Here is a 27,457-nt window from a genome sequence, read left to right on the forward strand (position 1 = left end):
TCTGAACTCAGTTCAAAACTTGAGAGCCCTGAAGAAACATGAATTTAACCCATGCGGTATTAAAGAGACAGCTTATAAAAGGAAAGACGTTTAAATGTGTCCGCTGTAGCTCGGTATGCGCAACAATTAAAGATATTAGAAGAGATGTATTTTGCAGTAGGCCTACTCAACACGTATTACACCGATTTCATCAGGCTCCGAAAATTATTCAAAAAGAATACAAAGAATGGCCTTCTCAGCTACCATAGTTCATCTCAACAGGATTTTCAATCGCACCACCGTTTCGGTTCAAAAAACGTTTTTGTCTGTGCTGAACGCAGCCCTGTTTTCCTATAATTACGTTACAGTTTCTTGCAATAATTTAGATTGTTTTTCATTTGTATTAAAAAGCTAACTCATTTGGCATACATAGCAGTATCTAATAAACATACCAGATAATATAACTTAATATCAGTGTTTCAGTGTTGTTTTAGGGTGGCACTAGTCTGAACCTTGTGTTGCATTAGATGGAACAGGTCTGTGTTTCAAAGATGTGGGGAGTGATCATTGAAAAACATTCAGATGAAACTGATAAACTCATTGACATGCATTGCCTTGTGCAACAGGTTTATGTGGGAGTAGTTTAATTTCATCCCGACCAAATATTATAATGCCACATTCAGTTAAAGGGATAGTTCACCTGAAAAAATGTCATCATTTATTCACCTTCATGTGATTTAAATCCTGTCTGTGAGTCTTTATTCAGTGTCACACAATGGAAGTTAATGGGGTTTGATTATCAACATTCTTTAAAATATCTTCTTTAATGTTTTTGTAGAGGAAGACAGTCAAAAGACATTGGTTTGTTATGACAAAAGGATTAAAAAATTATATTTAAAAATCAGTTAATTTATTTTAATTTTGGTTTGGGCAAATACAAGGTCCTGTTGAATACGACTGCAATCTAGGATTATAGTACATATGTAAACATTTTTTAAGCAGACGAACACTGAATGATTTCATATTTTATTTATTTACAGTATTTTTGTACAAACAAATATCATAAGTAATTCACCATCTGCAGGAATGTATTAATTATTAAAACGTTATAAGACACAAACCATTTGAAGGACTGCATTCCAACTTCAAATACTGTAAATATATACAAAAAAATCTGCATCAACATTGATTCAGTTTAATATGCTGCTGTCTGAGGGCACAGATGGTTTTGCTTTATATTAATATGAAGAATAATTTTGAAATAATTTAATAAATTAATTTTCTTTGGTTCCTTCATTAGATAAATGTATTACTGGCATAAAGCATATAAATCTGCATTTAGTTTGTGAAACGAGGGTCGCTTTCTTGGGTCGTATTGCCAACACTGACACATCAGGCCGTAGATCTCATCTGGACAGTTTTTGGGTGCTGGCATGCGGTATCCTACCAACAAGAAACACTTTAAAACAAACATAAACAAAGTGATAAGATGTTCATTGTAACACAACGTTACAATAATATAATTTAACATTAACAGCAAGTGTGTGGTATGTGGAGTCATGAGCGGTTTTACCTTTCTCAATCTCTTCTCTGGTCTGTTGGTTAGTCATGTTGTGTGGTGCGGTGTATGGAGTGACTCCTCTGGAAAACGTCTCCCACAGCAACACTCCAAAACTCCACACGTCACTCTCAGTGGTGTAGCGTCCTGAGACACCACCAGAGGACAGCAGTGAGACATAAATCAAAAAGAAAACATCAGAGCACAACAGTAAAGCATATCTTTGAAGATTCTTGTGTCATGGTTAATGCTTCTGTACCGTAATTGAGTGCTTCTGGTGCGGTCCATTTGACAGGGATCTGCTTCATCCCTCCTGTAGCATCATACACACCATCCTGCTCCTGACGGGACATCCCAAAATCACTGATCTTTACCACACTTTCCTCTCCTACAAGGCAGTTACGTGCAGCCAGATCTCTAAAGAGAGAGAGGAGGAGAAATCCAATTGGTGATACAATAACGCATTTCGTTTGTGAAAACAACTTTAACTTCAGTGATACAGCCACAGAAATAAATATCCAACCGTTTCAAAATCATGTTCAGTTTTTCCAGATTTGACTACATAGGTAGGGCTCTGTACTTAGGTAAAATGATCAGTTTTGTTTTATTCTGTGAACTACTAACAATATTTCTTCCAAATGAAAATGAAAAATTTATTTCTATTTGCATTTATTTGCAGAAAACAAATCGGGTCAAAATAACAGAAAATATGCTCTGTATTTTTTCTGACCTCAGATACCGCAAAGAAAACAAATTCATGTTCACTGTTGTATTGATTAAAAGTAAACATGAACTTGTAATATTTCTACATGTATTTAGGAAAGGGAAAAAAATGATAACCTGAATTTTGTCACAGGTTTTATGTGTCTTGTCATGCTTTCAGTCTTTCACATTGCTGTTGGATGACTTTGTCACTCCTGAGGTTTGATTTTGTTGAAATTCAGCAGACACTGGATTTAAATGACCACAATACATCTGGTAATGCGGATTAAATTCACAATTTTTTCAACGGATGTATATTGGTGGATGTTTAAATAATAACCGTCATACATCTTGCTCGTCTTCCACATATCATGCACATGCAGGCTTTAACATACTCATTTCATTCGGTCTGTTATCTTAATCAACTTTTATATATCATATAAAAATGACACGCTACATCTTTCAAATTCAATTCTGCTCTTGTACACAAACCATTTGACCCAAATGTAACTGCGATGTTTCATTTCCGCTTGGCTCATTCTACCAAAATTTTCCTACGGGACACTGCTCCAAACCACCGGTCCTTTTTACCAAGAGACTTCAGCATAATGGAGAAATAGCTGCAGTCTCATTACAAGACGCAATAAAAACCATCTGCCAGCTCTTTATGAGCTCTTCTAATACTTTATGGAGCCAGCGCAGAACGGCTAGATTGGATATCCTGACTTGGCAAAAATCTTGTACATAATATTGCATCAATTGTATTGTTTAATTTTCCTGTTTTGCTCTCACCGGTGAATACACTTTTTGCCCTCCAGATAGGCCATGCCGGACACCACGTTCTCTGCCATCCGGATCAACATCTTGGTCCCTAAGTTTTGCCCCTCTGTACGCAGAAAGGTCAGAAAGTCTCCTCCTGACGGGGCAATGAGCCATTACGTTATTACGGTTTAAACTGTAAAAGTGAACGATAGTCAATAAAACCACTGTACCTTGCACCAGTTCCATGATGATATATATTGGCTGTTTCTGTGTGCAGACGCCAATAAGCTTCACTATGTTTGGATGGTCGTACTGTTTGAGAATCCTGGGATGGAGATCATAACTTAGTTCAAACGTGGACGCGCATTTATGTGTGTTTATATGCGTGTTGTGTAAATATAAACCTGGCCTCCATGAGGAATTTATTCTTCTGTTCTAATGGTAGATTTTCTCTGCAGGCTTTCACTGCCACTGGTGTGTTGTCCGAATGCAATCGTCCACTGAACACTTCACCAAAGTTCCCCTGATGACATTCATTCAGGAAGGTAAAACAACTCTTACATTTGGATTTTTTACACTTTGGTTTTGTAAAACAGTGATCGTGGCACAGTGTGTCTATCCATGCACACAAATTACTAAGCCACAGCATAACATTTAAAAAAAAGCAAAAGCATCAAGAAATTATAGTAGATATACTGTAAGTAGATATAAAAAGATCATCCGTGGGCTTACCCGGCCAATGCTCTGGCCCAGAACGACTTCATCATGTTCCAAAACCCATTTGTCCTAAAAGGAAGTACATAACCATAAGTTTATTTGGTTAAATAACAGCGGGAATAAAAGTGATGGAGGGTTAGCGGCCCACCTTGAGGATGGGTTTTTTCAGCACAATGTCTGTCCTCTTTGTGACGGCAGTTTTGGAGCTGAGGATGTGATTCACTAACAGTGGTACAGAAGAGAAACCTTCACCGTCAAGACGATACACACCCTGAAGACATACAACACACAAATATATAAATGAAAGAGCAGAAAAGAGTGTTCCAGTTTTAGGTAAAAGGGGACATTTTTGGTCTTTATTTCTGTGTGATTGAAAAGATGTCTTTTCTTGCTGTCATTTTCGGTTATTGAGCAAGAACATAAAACATCTGAGATAACAACGCTCTCCTTACTTTACCCGATTGACAACAGTATAAGCTTATAAATTATTATAATTTGAAAACTGAAGCACTAAAATGATTTAAACAAAAATACTTAAATAGCAAAATTATAAAGAAATACAAACAAACAAAAATATAAAATAAAATGACATACGCACAAACTAAACTAAACTAAATTTATAAAACTAAAAGCTTAAATCTAAATAAAACTACAATGAAACTGAAAACAGATCAATAGTAAACAGACCAATCACAACTCACTGAGTGAAAAAAATCATATAAAAAATAAGCAACTCAGTACACAAATATTACAATTTTATTTTGATATCATGCCTTTATTAAAAATCAGATTTAAAGATGATCACATTTGAACCTTATATCTCTTGTTGTCTTGCGAGTATTGTCATCCATCTAAATAAAACAACATCTACACACGTTGTCATTCTCCACCTCACACTTGCTGTCTCTCTCTCACACAAACACTTACGTCTGAGCTCTGAATAAGGAAGTGGCGACACTGGCTGCTCCAGTGCACAGACAGCACATACTCCTGCTTGCCCTGGCTTTCTCGAACCAGGAAATCTCCGTCATTCTTCAGCAGTTCCTGCACCTCCAGGCGAGGGATGGCACCGTGATACCAGCCCTGCTGAGTCAAGGGCTTCTCCCTCTCTGGCACAGGCGTCAGCACCGGAGGAACCTGTTGAGATGTATAAAACACGCTACTCTACAGAAAAACGTTTGGGTACAGCAGTGAGCGGAGAACAGAGACGAGACAGAAAGAGTCAGGAGAGAGAACGCCACTGACCGTGTACTTGGGCTTGAATAAACTGCTGAGGTGACTGACAATCACATCCATGCTGAGGAGTTTGTGCTCTTTGTCACGTTCCAGCTACAAACAAACGGCAGGAGAAAAAAATCAGAATAAATGTTAAAGGAACACTTCACCCAAAAATGAAAATTCAGTTTTTATGTTCTCACCCTTGAGTTGCTCCAAACCTTTATACATTTCTTTTTTGGTTGAACACAGAGAAAGATATTTGGGAAAATGCTTGGCCACTTTTGACTACCATAGTAGGAAAAATGACAGTGGTAGTCAAAAGTGCCCTAGAACTGTTTGCTTTCCTACATTCTTCAAAATATCTTCTTTTGTGTTCATCAGAACAAAGACATTTATAAAGCTATTCTTTCCGACTATGGTAGTCAATGGTGGCCAAGAACTGTTTGGTTACAAGCGTTCTTCCAAATATCTTTTCCTTTGTTCATCAGAACAAGCACAGATTTGAACTCGAATGTGAGTAAATGATGACAGAATTTTCATATCTGGGTCAACTGTTCTTTTTAAACATACAGTGAGTGATCATTATAATGGTAAACAACTTACAAACAACATATTCTTGCAATGACTATATTTTAATTGAGGGAGTAAATGTATACATTATGTGTATAATGCACAGTGAATCCCAGCACTTTGTGTGTGCATTTACAAAACATGCACTGTAAAACTTTTTAGGAAAAGAGCTGAATACGCTGTGTATGATTTACAGAGATTATTTTATAACTGCAGTTTTGTGATCTACAGCATGCGATGACAGTTAAGATATGACTACTACTTGTTCTCTGACTCAACTCATCTTTCAATGTCAATGTTAGAACACTGAGATACGGCCTGTAATATAGTCTTACAGTACATGTGCATTTTACAGCACTATCATCACATTTAAAACCACCTTCAATAGCTACTGAAGTCTTTAAAGGATTATATAGTAGAGACACACATTTTCTTCGTATCGTATAAAAAGAGCTTTACTATAAAAACACAGAGGAACTTCCAGTCCAGTCCAAACCCGTACTGAAACCAACCCGACAAATGACTCACGCTAAACAGTTGAATAATACCTATTCGATGCTCAGGTTCTAAGCCCCGTCAGACTATTATGTCACATAGCAAAATAACTATAACATATGGTCCCCTACTCGTTCTGGATAAACAAGTATAATAGAATTTGAGCTCAAGCTGTAATGACAGATAAAAGTGGGCTCACCACTGAATTGTTGGAGGTTATAGATATCCGATCATCATCCAGGTCCAGACCCGGAGCTTCCTTACTGCCCAGAGACTGAAGTTTATCAGAAAGAACCCTCCGCTGAGCCTCCAGCCGAGCTCGAGCCACCATGGACAGAACCACCTGCTGCCTGCTGTCCTCCAGAGCGTTACGCTTGCTGAACTGATACACCCTTAACGAACAGAGAATGAGCAAATTACATTCATGAATCTGACTGTGTGATGTCTTCATGTACTGTATTAAAATGATTCGATTTAATCTTCGTTTAAGAAAAAGTTTAGAGGTTTGAATCCGACATGGGCGATACTTGAATCAGAACAGCTTCTGGGATATACTCTTGCAAGTACATTAGCTGCACCAGGGTGACTGTACCAGAAAGGACTGAATTATGAGCCACTTTGGAAAGCAATGTCTTGTTAATTGACAACCTTCCAAAAACAAGACTTTGGAACGCGCAATATGGGAAGAAGTCCCAAAACAATAACAATCTCTCAATTTTAAATGTTGTAAACATCTGGAATTTATCAAGTACAGTATATTAGCAAACAAAATATAAAACGCTGTGGTAGATATTTTGGGATGTTGAATTGGGGGGAAATCTTACATATTGCACCTTTAATTCAATTCAATTCAATTCAAGTTTATTTATATAGCGCTTTTCACAATGTGTATTGTTTCAAAGCAGCTTTACAGGGGCAAACAGGAAAAACAGAAAAGTTAAAACACAGCACAGTGCATGGTATTTATACAACGAGTAAGTTCATTCTAATAAATAACCTCTAATTTCTAAATAAATAAATGAATGAATGCAGTCTCCCGGTGAGCAGGCCAACACTGCCCTGCTGTGGCGAGGAACCCAAACTCCAATGATTGATTAATGGAGAAAAAAACCTCGGGAGAAACCAGGCTCAACCGGGAGGGCCAGATCCCCTCTGACGTGTCATAGCTGCACTCAGACTGGTGACATGTGATTTTAGTTTAGCATTTAATACCAAATATTGTAACTTCAGCATTAATAAGACAAATAGTCCGTCTTTGCTCTTGGTTGGGGATGTAGTGGTCTGAGCTGGGATGGTCCGATGGTCATATTTCTCTTGGCAGCTGGTGGAATTGCCTTAGATGGAGCTGGGATGGTCAGTCAGTCTGCAGCTGTATCTGGTGTAATCTCAAATTGGGGATGGGCATCTGTCGGTCGTCTGGACATGGTGGAACTTCTTCCTACCTTTAAAGGTGCTATGTGTAATATTTTGGAAGATCTATTGACATGCAATATAATATACATAACTATATCTTCACAGGTGTATAAAGACCTTACATAATGAAGCGTTATGTTTTTATGACCTTAGAATGAGCTATTTCTGTCTACATAAACCCTTGGTTCCCCTTGCATGGAATTCGCCATGTTGTTTCTACAGTAGCCCTAAACGGACAAACTGCTCTACAGAGTGTGTTTTGTAAATACGTTATATCCTTCGGCAAAGAAGCGAAAACTACATCTTAGTCCTGTGTCAGCCTCCATAGTGCTTAGAAAGGGAGGGGTGGAGTGAGCCGTAGGTTGCAATTCCCAACCTCAGTGCTAGATGCCGCTGAAATCTCTACACCGAGTAAAATGTGCATTAAAGTTGAAAATCCAGAGTTCACAGGTTCACCTCTGTCCTATGTTTGCAGACCGTTCCTCAGCCTCCAGGTCCAACTCCAGCTGATTGACAGTAGCCTGTTGAGAACCCAGAGTACTGGCAAGACCCATGAGCTCTTCCTCCAAAGCAGTGAGTCTGTGACATACACACGATGAAAAGAGAAACACAACATAATGCTCGTTTACGTGTGAAGATACAGTACTATATGAACACATAAAGCTAGGGTAGACAGCTTAATAGCGACAAGCAGCAAGGCAGCTCCAATCAGACCTCCATCCAAAGCCTTGCCTCATCATGTCTTATTCACCGGTGAAACAACATTACAGTACAAAGCACATAAAAACAATAATATTTAACACCTTATTTAAGATTACTGTTGGGACTCATAGAGGTTTTGCCACCCCATTGTATATGTGGAAGCAGCGTGCAAAGTTATTTAAATACGTAGGCTGACCGGCAGGTAGGACCAGTGTCAGGTATAACTAGTTACTAAGTAATTAGTTACTATAATCTACTTACTTTTCCTTAAAAAAAGTAAATGAAGCGATTTCTTTTATTATTTCTGTAACTTAATAAGTTACATCTGATGTAATTGAACTAAATACTGTGTAATATATTCAATAGAGGAAATGACATCAAAATTATAAGTCTTACTTTTAAATGTATGCTTCAATGCATCCTCCTCACACTTGTATACTTTGGTCAGTTAATAATAATAATAGTTATTTATTATTTATTAGAATGAATTAAAAAAGCCATTTCATGTCTATCCTTGAATCAATTCCAATCAAGGTTGATGTAAAACTTAATTAGTTATAAGTAATTAAACACTTTTTGGAGAGAGTCATTTGTACAGGAATCTAATTACATTATTGAATATGTAATTAGTAACTAGTAATTCATTACTTTTTCTGAGTAACTTACCCAACGCTGGGTATGACATCACATTATTGCTTACAGACGGCATACAGATTCAATGCAGTGATTGGACGAATATTGTATGGGTACTGTTTAACATGAATACGTCGGTCGTTTATGTTATAAATTCAATCAGTGTTCACACCTCTGACACCAGTGTGAACTCGAGAGGTAGTGACTTTATTGTCACACACCACCTGGTTTTCCTGTTAGGCACTGTCCAAGCCTCCCCAGCTATGAGGGAATGTCCCCAATTTCATAACCTTCAGCAACGTTATTTAAAAGTTATGTAAACGTTAGTATGTTTTTTGAACTTTCTCATAATGTTTTCATTTTGATAGAATGGAATGTTCCTGTAACGTTCATGTGAACCAAGATACAACGTTCGTTAAGCATTAAAAAAACTGGACATCTTAAACTTGTACAATACATTCAGAAATTCATTACATTTTCATTTTGATAAAACAGAATGTTCCTGTAGCGTTCATATAAAACAAAAAATGGACCTTTTCAACATGTAGAAATAGAAAACATTCAGATACAACGTTTTCATAACATTATGGGAATTTTAAAAACCTTTTTTTGTAAGCCGGGTCCATGAAAAAGCATGTCGTCACTTTTTACCCTCAACTGATATTTCAGCACTTTTTAAATCAATTTGACCTAAAACCAGTAAATCTTGGCCCTTTGTATACACTTGTGTTTCGGTTACTAGAATAGTTTTTAATAGAATTGCAAACGGGAATCCCACCGGTTTTGTATTTACTTCTGTCTTCTGTTGAGCAAAAATAAGAAGAGACTGACCGATGCTGGATCGCCTCCACCGTGAGCTCATTGAGCTGCAGTTCTTCTGCTTTCAGACCGTCAGCTTCCTCCAGCAAACTGCTGTCAAACTCCAAACACGCGGGAATCTCTCCTCTTGATCTACAAGAAAACACACACAGACAAAAATCTCACCAAAGGCACAAAACTGCATTTAACACCAAATGTATTTTAATCAGCAGGAAAAAATAAAGGACTTCATGTATTGAGATTTAATTGAACTATATAAAGTAGGTGAAGACTAGGCTTCGATTTAGGTTAAGGCTAAGACTCTTAACTGGATGGTATGTCGCATTTTGTATTTTATAATACTATGAAAAGGATTCCTTGTAACACAAAGACAAGATTACGGGATATACGTACATCTCTCGAGATTCTGTCCTACTGCACTTTACTCTTGAAACATTGCATTATGGTACTTTAAGTATTAATAATAAATTCCTTGTGATGTTCCTCAAGTCTCATATTTAGAAAAAAAGTGCTTTCTTAAGGATTGTAAAATGTCAATTACATGCCCAAAAACCAATAAAGACAGTCACTTATTTTGTCATCACAATAAAAAGTGTATCAAATGCTACACAAAGGTTGAGCCTTTGTGTTCGCTCTTTTCTTTAGATGTTGTGTTGAACAGAGACTGGGAACGCAAGAAGAGAGTCAGATGCCTGTTCTGCTGAATGAAGTTCTCATATTCTCGGTGAGGTTGGATGACCTTCAGGGCGTCTGCCATTTCAGTGTGAACGCTCACCACCTCATGGTGCACGAGACTAGACAGGTCGAAATATTCCTGCAGAATCTCTTTCCTAACAAAACAAACATGCCAAGTCAGTCTTTCACTTACTGTATGAGTAATTTACATTGCGTGTGGGAAAGGCTGACTTAATATTATTTCAGAAAAGCAGAAGTTGTAAAAATGGCGTTTCCTCTATGATGCCAGATAGAGCATGTATATATACAGTATACTGAATAAAAGATTGTGTCAAAAAATGGTCGGGTGTGAGTACAAAGCAAATCTTTTGAAATCTTTTGTTTTTCTTTTATCCAAAGCTGCTTACAAAGCATTAATGGTATTTTAATAGCAACCTTTTTAACATCACGCTGCTATAAAAGTGCAATAAAGCACGGCGGTTCTCATGAAACTGCTTTTAATCTTGAGGAATTTACTTATCTGGGAAACATGATGCAAACCAAACATTGCGATGATGTACACACAAAGGGGACTCACAGTACGAGCATCATTTCCTCGTGCAGCGTTTGCAGAGCTCCCAGTAACGCTGGCTGACTCTTGCCGTAGTGGAGCTGATGATGCACCTGAGCTGCCTTCACCGACAGCACATACTCATTGTGATGCTCGTGTAGCTTCAGGGTAGCTTTGATGTATCGTTCCTTCGCTTTCTCGCGTTCTTTGTCTGGGCAAAGAATCATCCACACACACAAACACAAACAGGTGAAATGAGAAAGAAAGGAAACATTGTGTCATCAAAACTGTAGGCCGTCTGGGACTGCCAACTTGTCGCAATAGAAAGCACAGTTGCTTTAAAAGATAATTCAAAGCTGACGTCTATACCCGTTTGAGTGGTGTGTTTTACCCCGGAATGTCGTGACTGATCAGAGTCGAGTATTCCAGAGAGTCATGTAGTAAACAACACTACAGTTTTGGATGAATGAAATTTATTTACTTTGCAAAAAGGGACAGTTCAGCCAAAATTGAAAATTCTTTCATTACAAAGTGTAAAAAAAAATCTGTTTCCCCCAACCTTTATTGCGGTCATATTTATTTTCCTGTGGCATCAATGTTTTAGTATACAGTTGAAAGAAAAAGTATGTGAACCCTTTGGGCTTACTTGGATTTCTTCATAAATTGGTCATAAAATGTGTTCTGATCTTCATCTAAGTCACAACAATAGAGAAACACAGTCTGCTTAAACTAATACCGCAAAAACATTATACGTTTTCATGTTTTTATTGAACACAACATGTAAACATTCATAGTGCAGGGTGGAAAAAGTATGTGAAACTCTAGGCTAATGACTTCTCCAAGAGCTAATTGGAGCCAGGAGTCAGTCAACCTGGGGTCCAATCAATGTGATGAGATTGGATGTGTTGATTTAAGCTGGCCTGTCCAATAAAAAACACACACCAGTTTTGAGTTTGCTGTTCTGAAGAAGCGTTGTCTGATGTGAACCATGCCTCGCACAAAAGAGCTCTCAGAAGACCTACGATCAAGAATTGTTGACTTACATAAAGCTGGAGAGGGCTACAAAAGTATATCTAAAAGCCTTGATGTCCATGTGTCCACGGTAAGACAGATTGTCTACAAATGGAGAAAGTTCAGCACTGTTGCTACACTCCCTAGGCGTGGTCGTCCTGTAAAGATGACTGCAAGAGCACAGCGCAGAATGCTCAATGAGGTGAAGAAGAATCCTAGAGTGTCAGCTAAACACTTACAGAAATCTCTGGCACATGCTAACATTTTTGTTGACAAATCTACAATAAGGAAAACATTAAAAAAGAATGGACTTCATGGGAGGACACCACGGAGGAAGCCACTGCTGTCCAAAAAAACATTGCAGCACGTTTGAAGTTTGCAAAAGAGCACCTGGATGTTCCACAGCACTACTGGCAAAACATTCTGTGGACAGATGAAACCAAAATTGAGTTGTTTGGAAAGAACACACAACGCTATGTGTGGAGAACAAAAGGCACAGCACACCAACATCAAAACCTCATCCAGACTGTGAAATATGGTGGAGGGGGCATCATGGTTTGGGGCTGCTTTGTTGCCTCAGGCCCTGGACGGATTACTGTCATCGATGGAAAAATGAATTCCAAAGTTTATCAAGATATTTTGCAGGAAAACTTAAGACCATCTGTCCGCCAACTGAAGCTTAACAGAGGATGGACGATGCAACAGGACAACGACCCAAAGCATAGAAGTAGATCAACAACAGAATGGCTTCAACAGAAGAAAATACGCCTTCTGGAGTGGCCCAGTCAGAGTCCTGATCTCAACCCGATTGAGATGCTGTGGCATGACCTCAAGAGAGCGATTCACACCAGACATCCCAAGAATATTGCTGAACTGAAACACTTTTGTAAAGAGGAATGGTCCAAAATTTCTCCTGACCGTTGTGCAGGTCTGATCTGCAACTATAGGAAACGTTTGGTTGAGGTTATTGCTGCCAAAGGAGGGTCAACCAGTTATTAAACCCAAAGGTTCACATACTTTTTCCACCCTGCACTAGGAATGTTTACATGTTGTGTTCAATAAAAACATGAAAACGTATAATGTTTTTGCGGTATTAGTTTAAGCAGACTGTGTTTCTCTACTGTTGTGACTTAGATGAAGATCAGAACACATTTTATGACCAATTTATGAAGAAATCCAAGTAAGCCCAAAGGGTTCACATGCTTTTTCTTTCAACTGTATATTTAGCTGAAGTAGGTTCTGAGCTTATATCATTAATTACGATATATCGGCATAGAGAGGTGTGATCCTGCGCTGGGTCGTAGCCATACCTTGCGCTCGCATGCGGCGGGGGTTTCCGTACCCAACCTTAAGAATGTCCAATTTCTTTACATCATAAATAATATTTTTGCCCACGCAGTGCGTGACCGTCTGCTACGCCACTGCCCATATAACCAAAATGGCATGATCCCCATGCATTACTCCTCTGCAAAGATTCAAATGTGAAATTGGTAGTTGAATCAGGCTCCTCCTATCAAAGCATAGAATTTTCAACTATTTGGGGTCGCCACTAGTATATTGCAAAAGAACTGTAAAAAAAATCATATATTTTTATTAATATTTTCTTGCATTTTTTACTATCAGAAAATTCTAGAAATTTCTGTAGCACAGGAAAGTTGGGTTGAAGTGATGATGGGTGACTACGTCTGGAACTTGGTTCATGAGGACAGTATTAGTCATAAAAAAGACATTAACTACCAAATGTACGCGACTCAGTTTTAGAAGCTGTTATGTTAAAAAGTTAATCATTTGTGATTTTTACGGTCCAACTTTGGTTTATGGAGTTTCCGACAACAAGTTTACGTACATACACGGTGTCATTTTATTTTTATTTTCAAACAATAGGCAGTTACTCAAATGATTCGTTCGGCGATTCATCCGTCTAATTCCCTCCTTTCTGTCATCATACTCTGATCTTATTGATCAGATGGTCTAGTCTGCTTTGATTGTTCTACCGCATAATTGGTCTACCGCCTACAGCATGCAGTGCCACAAATGAAACATAGGTGGCCATTACACAGAGTGATGCAAATCTGACTCAGAACTGAAATTACATCGTCAGACGACTCGTTCACATGATTCAGAGTCGACTCTTTTTTCCCAAGCCAATAACTTTGTTATTCATTCACTTTCGGTTTTACAACACACTATAATAGTTACTCTTTAAACTTTTGTTTTGAGCTAAGTGTTATGCCAGTGCCTTGCAATTTCTGAGTTTGAGTAATAATACTGAATTGTATAAAAAATATCTGTTAGTTTCTCTATGATTGAAATGAAGATTAATGTGATTTTCGTATTTAGCATTTTAAACTTCATACAGAAGCTGTACAAATTAAAGCATAAAAACAACATTTAAAAAAACGTGTTACATTGTGTTATTTATTGGCCCTGGGGTCATTCCACATCTATTACTTTTTCTGGGAAACACAAAAGAAGATATTTTGAAGAATGTTGTTAACCAAAGAACACTTACCTGGCCCAATTGAGATGCATTATACGGACACAAAACCACCAAGACATTTCTCAAAATATCTTTTTTTGTGTTTTATGGAAAAAACGTCTGAGACAGGTTTTAAACGACATGAGGGTGAACGAATAATGGTAGATTTAAAGATTTTGGGTGAACTGTCTGTTTAAAATTCTACTTGAGCGAGATATCAAACCCTATAATCTAGTGATGCTTGCAAAAAAGCCACCACTTTGCATATCTGTTCCGTTCATCATATTTGAACGCAGACTACGGTTAGTTTTTAAAAGGCAAATAATTCCTTCTTTGTTGTCTGCCAGTTTGATACAAAGAAACAGGTTTCTGCTAAGAGTTTACAGCATGCCCACAAGAGCAAACCACCATCAGTTTCTTTGTTCATCTGTTGAACAGCATCACTTTCTGTAACATTGGTTTCCTGGTGTCACTTCTAAATCTAGACACAAAAAAGTGTAAGGACAGGTTCTTCAACTACTGCCCAAGTAGACAAAGCACACAATGTTTAAACACTAAACAATTCCACCGGCTCCTGATCAGACTCATTTCTTCTAAATAAACGGATTTTCAAAACAGACTGTACATATGCAGAAAAACGTTAAGAGTTTATAAATATAAATCTATCAAAGTCCTTATAACAAAAGCTCTAAGACACATTGAAGCTTATGGTCAAAACGTGTCAATAATAGCTGCTGTTGTGCAGTAAAACGAAATTAAAGTGGCTAGGCATTTTGAAGAACTGTAAACCATGAAGACATACTACCTTTGATCGCTTCTTGGTACTTCCGCTTGGCCTGAGCTGCGTCCCGTACCAGCTGTCTGTAACTGGACTTGAGTCGGTCCAGCTCTGTTTGGGTGATCTAACCTTCCACAACAGTACACGAAACGAAAGGAAAATCAAAATCCAATCGAGCATTGACACAAAGGATATCAAATGAACGTGTTTATTTCCCTTTTGCTAAAAATACACCAACAACCCAAGCAGGCAAAACAAACAGGTCAAAAGGAAGAAATGACAGACCAGTGTTGCAGAAGTAGGTCAAAAACCTTATGACAATGACCGTGAAAAGCGACGGTTATGAACTCCCTTCCTCAAAAACATCTCATATTCACAAGTTGTGTCTGAAACGTTTAGCATTGCCTTGGGTGTTTTAAAGCATTCCGAGTAGTTTTTAAGTTCTTATAGTGTTCTTGGAAGCTCCATGGCATGAGTATGTCTAGGCTCAGATGAAAAGAACATGACTGCTATCGTTTTGTCCACAAATAGCATGCACAATGTTTCTTGCCTTAGCAAACAGCACTAAAACAGGCACATGCCACAAACAAAAGACCGTTTTACAACACCACGTACTGGAAAAAAAAGTGTTAAAACTGATAAAGCACATGCTTTAAACAGTAACATGCAAAATCATTTTTCCACTTCCTCATCTTTGCAAACGTTTGCACATTAATCTCAACAGAAAGTTACATTTGAAGGCTATTCTTGCTTCACCTACATCAACCACAAAGAAATCGAACCCAAGATTAAAACAAAGAGTGGTGACATGGAAACCAAGCTAGTGTTTCTTAATAACCAAACAAAACGTGTGTCATCTGATGTGGGATTAGCTAGGGAAAAACAGTTGATTCTAGTCCTTAAATCTGATTGATCAAGAGATGTGCTAATAAAACCAGACTCCGGAAATAACACAAGAAAAGAACAAAGATGCTTTGACTTGGTTTCACTTGGCAGGGAGCCTTTCACGTTTTTTGTGGAGCGCTCTGAGCGCCAGATGTTGAAAAAACTGAACTCTGAGCAGAAAAGCGGTTGACGTAATTGCCCCTTTTTTCCATTGTCCAATCGAATGAACCGAGAGGCGGGGCTTCCGTAGTGGTGACGGAACTTTATAGTTGCTTGACACGTTCCGAGATGACAATGAAGGAGCAGAAACTTGTGGTGGCCGTCCCAGGTTAACCGAGGAAGGTCAGAGCGAGCACCCTCTGCTTTACCAGTTTCAAAGTTTCTGCTAATATGACAGTCAACAGCAACTAGAGAGCTTGCGCTATGTTCCTTGATTTACAGTACAGCTGTTTCGGTTGTTGCCTTGCAACATAAAAAACGGCACGCCTCGCGTTTCGAAACATTCGTAAGCCACTTACTGTGCAGTATGACCTAAGCATTTTACAAAATGTGGATTGTGCATAATTTCGTAAGATCTGAATTACACAAAAATGTACAATTAATAGGAAAAGCAAGAACAGAGCTCACTGGGAAGGCAAATTAGGTATGAATTTATAAAAATTCACCTCGTAAGTTATGAATCGACATCGTATTGTGTATTTTCAACACAATCTCACAGAAATTTGTCATTATTTTATAAGGCAACTAATTCACATAAATTTGTACGATCTTATACAGTATTGTTCAAAATAATAGCAGTACAATGTGACTAACCAGAATAATCAAGGTTTTTAGTATATTTTTTATTGCTACGTGGCAAACAAGTTACCAGTAGGTTCAGTAGATTCTCAGAAAACAAACAAGACCCAGCATTCATGATATGCACGCTCTTAAGGCTGTGCAATTGGGCAATTAGTTGAAAGGGGTGTGTTCAAAAAAATAGCAGTGTCTACCTTTGACTGTACAAACTCAAAACTATTTTGTACAAACATTTTTTTTCTTCTGGGATTTAGCAATCCTGTGAATCACTTAACTAATATTTAGTTGTATGACCACAGTTTTTTAAAACTGCTTGACATCTGTGTGGCATGGAGTCAACCAACTTGTGGCACCTCTCAGCTGTTATTCCACTCCATGATTCTTTAACAACATTCCACAATTCATTCACATTTCTTGGTTTTGCTTCAGAAACAGCATTTTTGATATCACCCCACAAGTTCTCAATTGGATTAAGGTCTGGAGATTGGGCTGGCCACTCCATAACATTAATTTTGTTGGTTTGGAACCAAGACTTTGCCCGTTTACTAGTGTGTTTTGGGTCATTGTTTTGTTGAAACAACCATTTCAAGGGCATGTCCTCTTCAGCATAGGGCAACATGACCTCTTCAAGTATTTTAACATATGCAAACTGATCCATGATCCCTGGTATGTGATAAATAGGCCCAACACCATAGTAGGAGAAACATGCCCATATCATGATGCTTGCACCTCCATGCTTCACTGTCTTCACTGTGTACTGTGGCTTGAATTCAGAGTTTGGGGGTCGTCTCACAAACTGCCTGTGGCCCTTGGACCCAAAAAGAACAATTTTACTCTCATCAGTCCACAAAATGTTCCTCCATTTCTCTTTAGGCCAGATGATGTGTTCTTTGGCAAATTGTAACCTCTTCTGCACATGCCTTTTTTTTAACAGAGGGACTTTGCGGGGGATTCTTGAAAATAGATTAGCTTCACACAGACGTCTTCTAACTGTCACAGTACTTACAGGTAACTCCAGACTGTCTTTGATCATCCTGGAGGTGATCATTGGCTGAGCCTTTGCCATTCTGGTTATTCTTCTATCCATTTTGATGGTTGTCTTCCGTTTTCTTCCACGTCTCTCTGGTTTTGCTCTCAATTTTAAGGCATTGGAGATCATTTTAGCTGAACAGCCTATCATTTTTTGCACCTCTTTATAGGTTTTCCCATCTCCAATCAACTTTTTAATCAAAGTACGCTGTTCTTCTGAACAATGTCTTGAACGACCCATTTTCCTCAGCTTTCAAATGCATGTTCAACAAGTGTTGGCTTCATCCTTAAATAGGGGCCACCTGATTCACACCTGTTTCTTCACAAAATTGATGACCTCAGTGATTGAATGCCACACTGCTATTTTTTTGAACACACCCCTTTCAACTAATTGACCAATTGCACAGCCTTAAGAGCGTGCATATCATGAATGCTGGGTCTCATTTGTTTTCTGAGAATCTACTGAACCTACTGGTAACTTGTTTGCCACGTAGCAATAAAAAATATACTAAAAACCTTGATTATTCTGGTTAGTCACATTGTACTGCTATTATTTTGAACAATACTGTATATATGTTTTAGTATGATTTGCTGTCGCACCACTGATGTTTTGATTAGGGGTGGGGTTAGGGGAGGAGCTTCAGTGTTGCTTCTTTCTAAGAAATTAGACAAATTAACAAATTAGCTACCTCGAAACAGTTACGAACTCCTTTGAAATCAGTTTGCTAAGATGCTACTACGTCATGATTACCTCATCTGCGGACATGTCTTTACAACTCAAAACCTCAATCTGTGATGTAAGAAAGCAGTTTGACTAACGTGATGTTTTTTTCATATTTGTTTATGTACTTTTATTTACGCACTTTTTTAGCTAGTGTCGAACACGCAAACACATGCAGAAAGGAGAGAAATGAGAGGAAAGTTAGATAAAGAAATGCCAGAGTGAATAGTGACGATGAAAAACATCTGTGAGTTGTTATGAAAGTGATCTTTAAATGTAGCGCTGACCCTGCTGAGCTCCTGGTTGAGAAGGTTCCACTGTTCCCCATACGTCTTCCTCAGCTGCTGTTTGTCCCGAATGAGGAGGGTGAGTTTGCTGAGCGGACCCACCAACAGTTCCTCGGAGCGTTTGCGCAGGATTCCACTGAGGCTCTGCGTTTGACTGACCAACACGTTCCACGACTGCGAGAATGGGAAAGTCTCTTTAAGGGGACGGTCCACTCAAAAATCTAAATTTGGTCAACATTTTATTACCTGTGTTGTTCAAAGCCTTTTTATGACTCTTTTTCTTCTGTGAAACACAAAAGAAGATATTTTGAGTGGATTTGTGTTCATATATTGGAAGTCAATGGGGTCCAATATAGTTTACTTCCCAACATACTCAAAATATCTTCTTTTGGAAAGTCATACAGGTTTGGAAAGACCTGAGAGTGAGTAAACTATCCCATTTAGCATAATAATATTAGAGTAGAATAATATTTGATATTAGTTCATTTTACTTTTGTATGTCAAACAGAACATCGAGTATGGTTTGACAAACCAAACACCTTTATTCAAAGGATTGGTCAAACTTCTAAATGTTTCCGTTTGGATCTATAAAAACTATGCTTGTGTTTACACTCAACTAGAATTTAATGATCTTTATAATATCTAAACACCATTGAAAGATCTCCAAAACCACCATGTATTTCAGGAAATGTTTCTCAAACTGGGGGCCATGGCCCACTGGTGGACTCCAAGATGGATCCAAGGGGGCCACAAAATTTATGGCATTCTATGAAATCTAGAAATATATCATATCATATCATATATCATCGACTTACATTGCTGTATCCTATACATTTTAAATAGGTATTTGCAATCCCCTGGGAATCGAACCCACAATAACACAATGATCTTGCCACTGAGCTACAGGAAAGCTATAGAAGCCTAGCATATATAAAGCTATAGCCATAGAATCTTCTGAAATTAAACATCTAACATTGAAGGAACATTGAAACAGTTCCTACTTTGTTAAACTGGCTGATGTAGTCCAGACCTCCACCGGACTGAGAGCCTTCCAGCTTCTCCACCATTGCTGACATCTGATGCAGCTGCGTGGAGAACTCGCGATCGCTCTTCGCCCGCTGCGTCATCCACTTCTTCATGACCTCCATCAGACGCAGCTCAGAGTCCTGGAGTTTCATCAGGGCCGCATGACCCTGAGGACACCATAAATCCTCTGCAAAGGCCATACCTGCAGCACACCCAAATATCCTTATATGGACAAGCCCAACCAATAGGATAAATTGAACCAACATTTTCTGGGTCAGATATGAAGAAACTCAACCACTTAACCACAAATTTCCTAGGTTAATTTAACCCAACGGTTGGGTTATTCCACGTCTTACCCAACCTTGAATACAAAAAAACATTCTGAACTGAAGTAATAATTGCTAGACAAAGTGATCACACAAAGTTGTTTCAAATACCTGAGTGTGTGGTTTGTTGGCAAAAGTTCTATGAGAAACGGCACAAACCAAGATCTACAAAAAAAGTAAAAAAACATGATATTTTATGATCCATTTGCATTCAGTTTAAAGCCAACACTCAAACGTTTCATGTTCACGTGACCAGTCAATTTCTAATCTAATAGACTGGAAGTTCATATACTTTCACTTCCATGCGGTGCAATTCGGGGCAAAAAGGGACGTTGTACATAATGACCACTTCCTATATCACAGTGGCATTTGAAACATGAACTGCCATAGAAGGCAAACAGTCTCACTGTAAAACTGAGTCATGAGGAAAAATATAATATGTAAAGTTAATAATTTACAAAGCATTAAACGATCTTTTCGTTTTATAGAGAGCTGCATACAACAATCCAGCAACCTTGGTGTTAACATGCAAAATTGATCAATTTTATGCGATTAGTAAACACAGACGTTTACATGAATAATAGAAGAAAGTTACATGAGCGACAAATGAAGTCCAAATGTTTATTGTCTGACGCACATCCCATTATAAGGGTCCTGTCAGTCACCCGATGTACATGGTTACAAACATGATATTATTATAGCCTGGTCGCCGTTTTTAACAGAATAATCTTGTTATAAACGCCTGGACATTAGGCTACACATCGACTATCAGCAAGCGAATCTTTTTAGAAGAGAAATGACATGCTGTAAATTCTCACCTCCGGCTGTCACGTCTCTTCTCATTGGTTTGTATCCATTAAAACAATGCGCTGGAAATAAAAGCAAAAGAGAAGGTTGAAATAAAACAGCGCAGTATGTTGAATATAAGCAGCACTGTATGGAGAGGTGAAGAGCAGCTGACTCCTCCGATGTGTTGAAGCAGGAAGACATGACCATCCACAACGCGCGCGCAACTGCGGCGACGCACACACACCCTACACACATCGACGCACTTGCCATGGTCTATAATATTTATTTACAACTTTTATGACACTTTAATGTGAATAAATCAATCAAATAATATTTAAATGAGAATAGGCTATATGTTAAAAAAGTAATGTAAGATTTATATTCAGTACATATATTTAGATTTAATAGAATTTATCCCTCATTTTAATATAATATACCATGTATACTAATACAGTGAGTTAAATAATTATTTGACCCCCTGCTGATTTTGTACGTTTGCCAGCTTAAATATTTGTATGGTAGGATAGGTTTATTTGAACTTATCGAGATATAAAAAATCAGGGGGGAATGTTATATAAAGGTATAAATTGATTTGAAACGCGGTCCGCTTCGTTGGGTGCGCAAGCGGTGCTCGTGCATCCAAAACCCCGCAACTTCCGCGGGCACCACATGTGCAGGTAAAGATACAAATATTATATGATTTGGGGAAGGCTGCGGTAGCCAAATCGGGTTAAAGGCGGCTGCCGCGCGTCAATTCCATCGCTGGTGTGAATCAATTGTATCCAGCTGCAGGCCCGCAGCCACTTGTTTTATGGCACACGATCCAGACCAACAGTTTCAGGCCGGAAGGGGCGGGCCACGGACGAGAACAGTATGGCGGAGGGAATGGCGAGTTCTGTCCAGTTGTTGTTTTTATGTATAGAAATGTGCTTTATGTTTATGTTGTTGTTTTAAATGTATATATTACGTTAGGTGTTTAACGCAACTATTATGTGCACGTCTTTCACATATTATAAATGTCGTTATAGTGTTCAATAGTTTCTGTTTTAACGTTAGGTGTTGTGAGGGATGTCTGTCTTTATTATTGGTTATTATTTTTCTTTCCAATTCTTCCATAGTTCATTAATTTATGGTTGGTGATACGTTACTTTAAGACACTTAACTGTTAGTTTACTTTGTCAGTTTAGACAGTGAGTATGTGCATGTGAGTATGTGAGTATGTGCAACTTTTGTCCATTTTAGGGGAAATAATTACCTCAACGGTGTACAAACTGTTGCAGTCACAGTTTTTAAGTCAGCCAGACTACATACATTACAATTACATCTCAAGAGCCACTCTAAGAAGGCAAACTACTAAAGCTTCTGGTAGCGCAATCCGCACCTAACCATATATGGTCATTTCCGGACTGAGACTGGTGGGCTGGATCGTGTGTCCAGAAACATGTGATGCTGCGAGGCTGCAGCTGGATATATCTCGTGTGAATATCAGTCTAATTCAGTCTCTAAAGAGGCACTGTGACCACGTCTTTGTTGCTTGGCAACATCTTTGAATGTATAATGTAATGAATGTAAATGTTTCAGTGTAAAAGTCCTCAAATCAAAAATGGGATTTTGCAGATATCTCTCATGCTTTACTGTAGACCCATGTTGTATGTGCAATGTTTATTTGAGAATGACATTTAGAAATGTATTCTCAAATTATCGAAATTTAGACTTATTTAATTGGAATATTTTATTTGTATATCTTCACTTATATTTAACCAATATAAAGTTTTGGGTTTCTTCGGTAGGTGCTTTATTTCACACATTCAGAAACTTCTGTCCTCTACTTTGTAGTAGATAATCCTGTTTTAGATATGAAATCAATTAAGAACATCAGATTTGATACAATGGTGTCATAATGAAAAGAGTTTGTTGGTTCTGGAAACTGTCAAATGAACACGCGTGTAGCTGACAATTACACGTGTCAAGCACTGACATAACATTTTGACAAACTCTGTAATTCTCTGGAAGTTCACTACTGTTGCAAAACTGGCAGTGCACACAATCTTTCACTTTCAGTTTCATTCCTCTGTGTTTACGATGAAGTGATAAATTCCCCATTTTATTTCCCTAACTGCAAATCTTAACATTACAGACGGATCAAAATATTTGCCTGGGTTTCAGAACCAGTTGAATCTGATAAATGACACAACAGATTAATTAAGTGGATCAGGTGCAGTCATAATGAATATACAGACCACGACACTGACCAGACGGTCCTTTATAACTCCGATGCAATACATCACTTTATGAGCCAAAAGTCAAATAGAAAGCAACTCAACCTCGACAGGACGTATGTCTGGTGGCTTTGTTAAAAAACATTTCCAGAAGAAAACTTTTGAATCAGAGTATATGTTTAAAAGAGCATCTCAACACTAATGCAATCCACTGACAATTAAAAAAATATCATGCTGAATTCATCAGACCACTTTTAAACCGCACCCAAAGAAGTCAAAAAGCCAAACTGTGAGGTTTGCATAGATTTTTAATTTTGTATAATCTATAATTCGCATATTGACATCAATTAAATAAGAAATAAAGAGCAAAATAATCTTTAAATTAGGCTACATGTAAATGACAATGCACCATATATAGTACAAAAATAGGCCTTATTCTTATATAGCTGTCCCATCTCAGGTAGTCATACAAATGATTGGTATCTTTAATTCGGGGCTCTACATGCATCAGTTGATTCTTGTACAGGTGGAAGTAACATCCTATGAGTCCTGAAAGTTTAGTGTGAATGAGGCTTGAGCATGAACACAATGACATTAAAGCTTATGCAACCAAATCATTGCAACATAAAGGTGAAGCCAGACTGAGTTTGGCTGGTGTAAAATCTTTTTCCGTTACACCAAGGCGTTGTGACCGCAATACAATAGATCTCAGGATTACAACAGCCCCTTTACACACATTTCGGAGAATAATTAAATAAAAAAAATAATCACATTAATTGTATTTTTCACATAGGTTATTCCTTTTGGTAAAACAGATATTTATCCTCTGGTCTTTGGTCATATCTTGAGGCTTTTAAATGCACTGCTGTAATTCCCAATCAGCACTGAAGGGGGGGCGTATATAAATTTTATATTTTCATATTCAATTTTTCTATTGCTATGGAGCAAAACAATTGTTTTGCAAGAGGGCAACTTATTTAACGGAAGGAAACAACAACACTGTAAAGTCTTGAGATATTTAACACCCACAGTGAGTAAAAAAAAAAGGGGTGGGCGAAGATAAACAGGATGCATTTTGAATTCAAATAAACTGTACTGATGCATCTACTGTGATAAGAGTGTTTGGTTACCCGATGAACAACAGTCTGGTACGACTACAAATTTTACAAGGCTGCAGAGAGCGTAAATAGTTTGTGAGTGTTTTATAACTGGCCACAGTACGCTCTTTCTCTATAAACTGATGCTTTGTTCAGCAACAACAATATTTTTGAGAAGCAGATAATGCTAAACCAGCATATGATGACGGCAGAATGCTGAGGACCCCTGACCTCACCCATCAGCTACACGAACAACCACTATGAGCATAAAAAGGATGTCATGTCCTCCGGAAGAAATCTTGTCTAGTATTTTACCCTCATGACTGTAGCGGAGGGTTACAGGTTTTAAAGATAACATGTTTACTGGACAAAATCTGTCATTTACTAATCCTCGTAACATTTCAAACCCACATGAAAAGCTTTCTTTCGTGAAAACCAAGATAAATTTTAAGCCATAATCAGGATAGTCGGTTTTATACAATGAATACAAATGGTGATTGTAGCTGTTTGTGTCCAAAGTAGGGCTGTTCCTACGATTAATTGCATCCAGAATAAAAGTTTGTGTTTGCATAATATATTCCTGTGTATTGTGCATATTTATTTAGTATTTAGAAACACAAACACATACAAATAAATATTTAGGAATAAGAATACTTTGTTTCCAAAATGAGTAAAAAAATCTTTTTTATGTTGTTGGTCAGCTGTATTTTTTTAGTTATTATGGCTTAGATCAAAACAAACCAACTAACTGCAGTTGAATGATATTAATTGGAATGCACAATAAAAACATCATATGTATATTATACATAAACATATGATTTTATATTTCTCTTAAACAACGTTTTAAATAAATATGTACTGTTAAATATTAAGTAAACATGTACTCTAATTCTGGATGCGTTTAATCGTTTAATTGAAAAATCATAAAACGTTTTTTTAAAGCAACACAGCTTTGTGTGACGTATAAAGCAAACATAAGCTATCATATGATCCAAATCGTTTGTAATTTCACACAAACCATTAAAATATCTTTCATATTTTTTGTTCACAGAAAGGTCACATGGATTCTTAACATCCTCAGCGTGAGTAAATTACAAAAGATTTATTATTGGGTGAAGTAATCTTTGAACTTCCCACAAAAATATATCCATGTAAAAGCTCTTGGGGGAGCAGTGAGCTCTACAACCAAGTGTGTATGTAAAACACGACACGTCCTTGTCTTTAGATCCTGACCATGGACAAATAGTGATATGTTCTTCTAAAAGGCTCCCTGCAAAGCCAGCGGCGTTAAATTGCTGCCACGCGGTCTGACTTTATATAAACGGTTACACTCACTCTATAAAAAAAACCCTCCTTCATTTTTAAATCTCAAGGAAGAGGCCCAAACCATAAACACATTTTTATTGTTTAAAGACATCCCGATCAACATCTCCTCGTTGGGATTGGAAGCGTTCCACACAGAGGCACCGCATCAATCAACGTGAATCATGGCTCAAAACTAATAGAGGTGAGAAAAACACGAAAAAAACCCAGAGAGAGAGAAACAGGAAGTCAGAAGAGCCCCAGAAGAGAAGAACAACCGGTGGCTACAAAAAGAGACAACAGGGTGGGACGTGGTGAAGAAAGGGTTAAAGAGCACTTTGTGTTTTGATGAAGGCTGTCCTCTCGTTGTGGATATCAAACTCCTCGTTCTCAGACTCCGAATTCACGTCGTCCTCCCGCCAAACGCTGGGGATGCCCTTATATGCGACTGCGGTTCGATTCAATCCCAGCCCCACCAGTAATCCGGAGCCCGGCACCGCCTCAGCAGAGTTCTGTTTGTTCTGTTTGCGGCTGCGAAACTGGAGTAGGCCGAACACGACCACGAACGTGGCCATGATGAAGGCACAGCTGAGCATTGCCACGACTGCGGGCAGGTGAGAGGCAAGTTGGGGACCGAGGTTCCTGGATGAGCCGTCGCCGCCCGTCCGACTGTCCTGAGTCTCTCGATGGATCTGGTTCTGGTGCAAACAGGTGCTGGTGACCAGGTCCAGGTGGCTGTGAGGGGGGCAGGAGAGGCAGTCCTGAGGTCCTGTGGCACTGCAGGTGAGGCAGACTTCGTGACAGGGCAGGCAGGCGGGGTGGTGGACGGACGACACCTCGTTGTTGGGGAGGAAAGTGGAGCGGGTGCCTGGCGTGAAGCCGGGTGAACAGTCTCTCACGCAGCCCTTCTGGTACAGGTAGAACCCGGGGTTACACTCTGCACGAGGAAGAAAAGAACATCAAATTTAATCACACTTAAAAACATTTTGCACATTTACACTTAACACAACTCTTGCACACCGATAAAAAATATGTTCCAAAAATCTTTCAAAACAGCCAAGTACAGTTTACGTTCATCTCGCTTCTGAGTTTTTTACTCCGGTCAGCATCAACTGCAAACTGGTGCTTTTTAGCATGAAATCCTATTTGGAAGGTCGGTTGGACAATTGTTGCCGTAACAACAGTATCACACATGACGTCAGTGGAGGAACATCTATAACGGAGGGGACTCTCAACCACTGGTCAGGCACATTATACAAATAATAAATTGATGATTCAATTAAACAAATGCTCTATATGACCTTCATCACATCAAGTCTAATTTATCATGAAGTCTCAGAGGAAACGGCCACCATTTTTTGACGGTCTGAGGTTGATATCAACTACTGCAGATAGGGATGATTGAGTCACCAGTTTTCCCTTGGCAAGAATTTCTCAAATGTTGTGTGATTTTGCTTTGCCAACCAAACTACAATCATCTACAACACGTGGTTACACCAGCAAGTGCTTGGTGGCGCTGTAAGAATGGAGGGAGAATTGTGTCACCTGCATTCAGACAAAGTAAAGGGTATAATTTTGTTAAAACTGACCATTGTGTTGTGTGCAAACTTTGCAAGGTTTATCTTAAATTTAAACAAGGCTCCATCAATCTTGATCAATGGAAGTAGAAAAGCCAATTGATGCTCGGATGTGCATCTCTCAGCCCAAGTGCGCTGAGAAGACAACTTAACAAATTGCATTCAAATATTTAATTCCTCTGAGAAATTTCAAGAGCGATATAAGAAAGCTGTGAAGTTTTTTCTACTGTGTATGTTGTTAAGAAGAAAAAAAACAAGCGAGATGTAATATAAACGCGGTATAATATACCAACATATAGGACTAGAAATGGTTCACAGAAAATTCTATTTCACACTTTGG

The 27,457-nt window shown here is 38.3% G+C and overlaps 2 protein-coding genes across 5 annotated transcripts in view; both read right to left on the reverse strand.

The window, feature by feature from the left end:
- Positions 1-989: 989 nt before the first annotated feature.
- fes (FES proto-oncogene, tyrosine kinase) lies at positions 990-21,113 on the reverse strand. 3 transcript variants are annotated; one of them, XM_056751051.1, is made up of 20 exons: positions 20,952-21,113; positions 20,245-20,298; positions 19,783-20,009; positions 18,782-18,955; positions 15,089-15,185; positions 10,821-11,004; positions 10,261-10,398; positions 9,581-9,700; positions 7,871-7,993; positions 6,201-6,393; positions 4,964-5,047; positions 4,646-4,855; positions 3,867-3,989; positions 3,734-3,787; positions 3,406-3,524; positions 3,232-3,326; positions 3,032-3,155; positions 1,797-1,954; positions 1,553-1,684; positions 990-1,422 (listed from the first exon to the last, which is right to left on the reverse strand). In XM_056751051.1, the coding sequence occupies exons 3-20, from the start codon at positions 20,005-20,007 to the stop codon at positions 1,289-1,291; spliced, it is 2,487 nt and encodes an 828-aa protein (XP_056607029.1). In that variant the 5' UTR covers positions 20,008-20,009; positions 20,245-20,298; positions 20,952-21,113; the 3' UTR covers positions 990-1,288. The 3 variants fall into 3 exon arrangements, with proteins under 3 accessions (XP_056607029.1, XP_056607022.1, XP_056607036.1); XM_056751044.1 differs by having other exon boundaries at positions 4,646-4,882; XM_056751058.1 differs by having other exon boundaries at positions 990-1,438; positions 4,646-4,882.
- Positions 21,114-23,431: 2,318 nt separating this feature from the next.
- The window catches only part of furina (furin (paired basic amino acid cleaving enzyme) a), a 76,635-nt gene continuing 72,609 nt past the window's right edge, over positions 23,432-27,457 (reverse strand). For both annotated transcript variants that reach the window (XM_056758097.1, XM_056758089.1), the window contains exon 16: positions 23,432-26,477. In XM_056758097.1, the coding sequence (XP_056614075.1) occupies positions 25,867-26,477 (611 nt within the window). In that variant the 3' untranslated portion in view covers positions 23,432-25,866. The remainder of the gene's footprint in view (positions 26,478-27,457) is intronic.

Source organism: Triplophysa dalaica, chromosome 1 (assembly GCF_015846415.1).
Source record: "Triplophysa dalaica isolate WHDGS20190420 chromosome 1, ASM1584641v1, whole genome shotgun sequence".
NCBI classification, from domain to species: domain Eukaryota; kingdom Metazoa; phylum Chordata; class Actinopteri; order Cypriniformes; family Nemacheilidae; genus Triplophysa; species Triplophysa dalaica.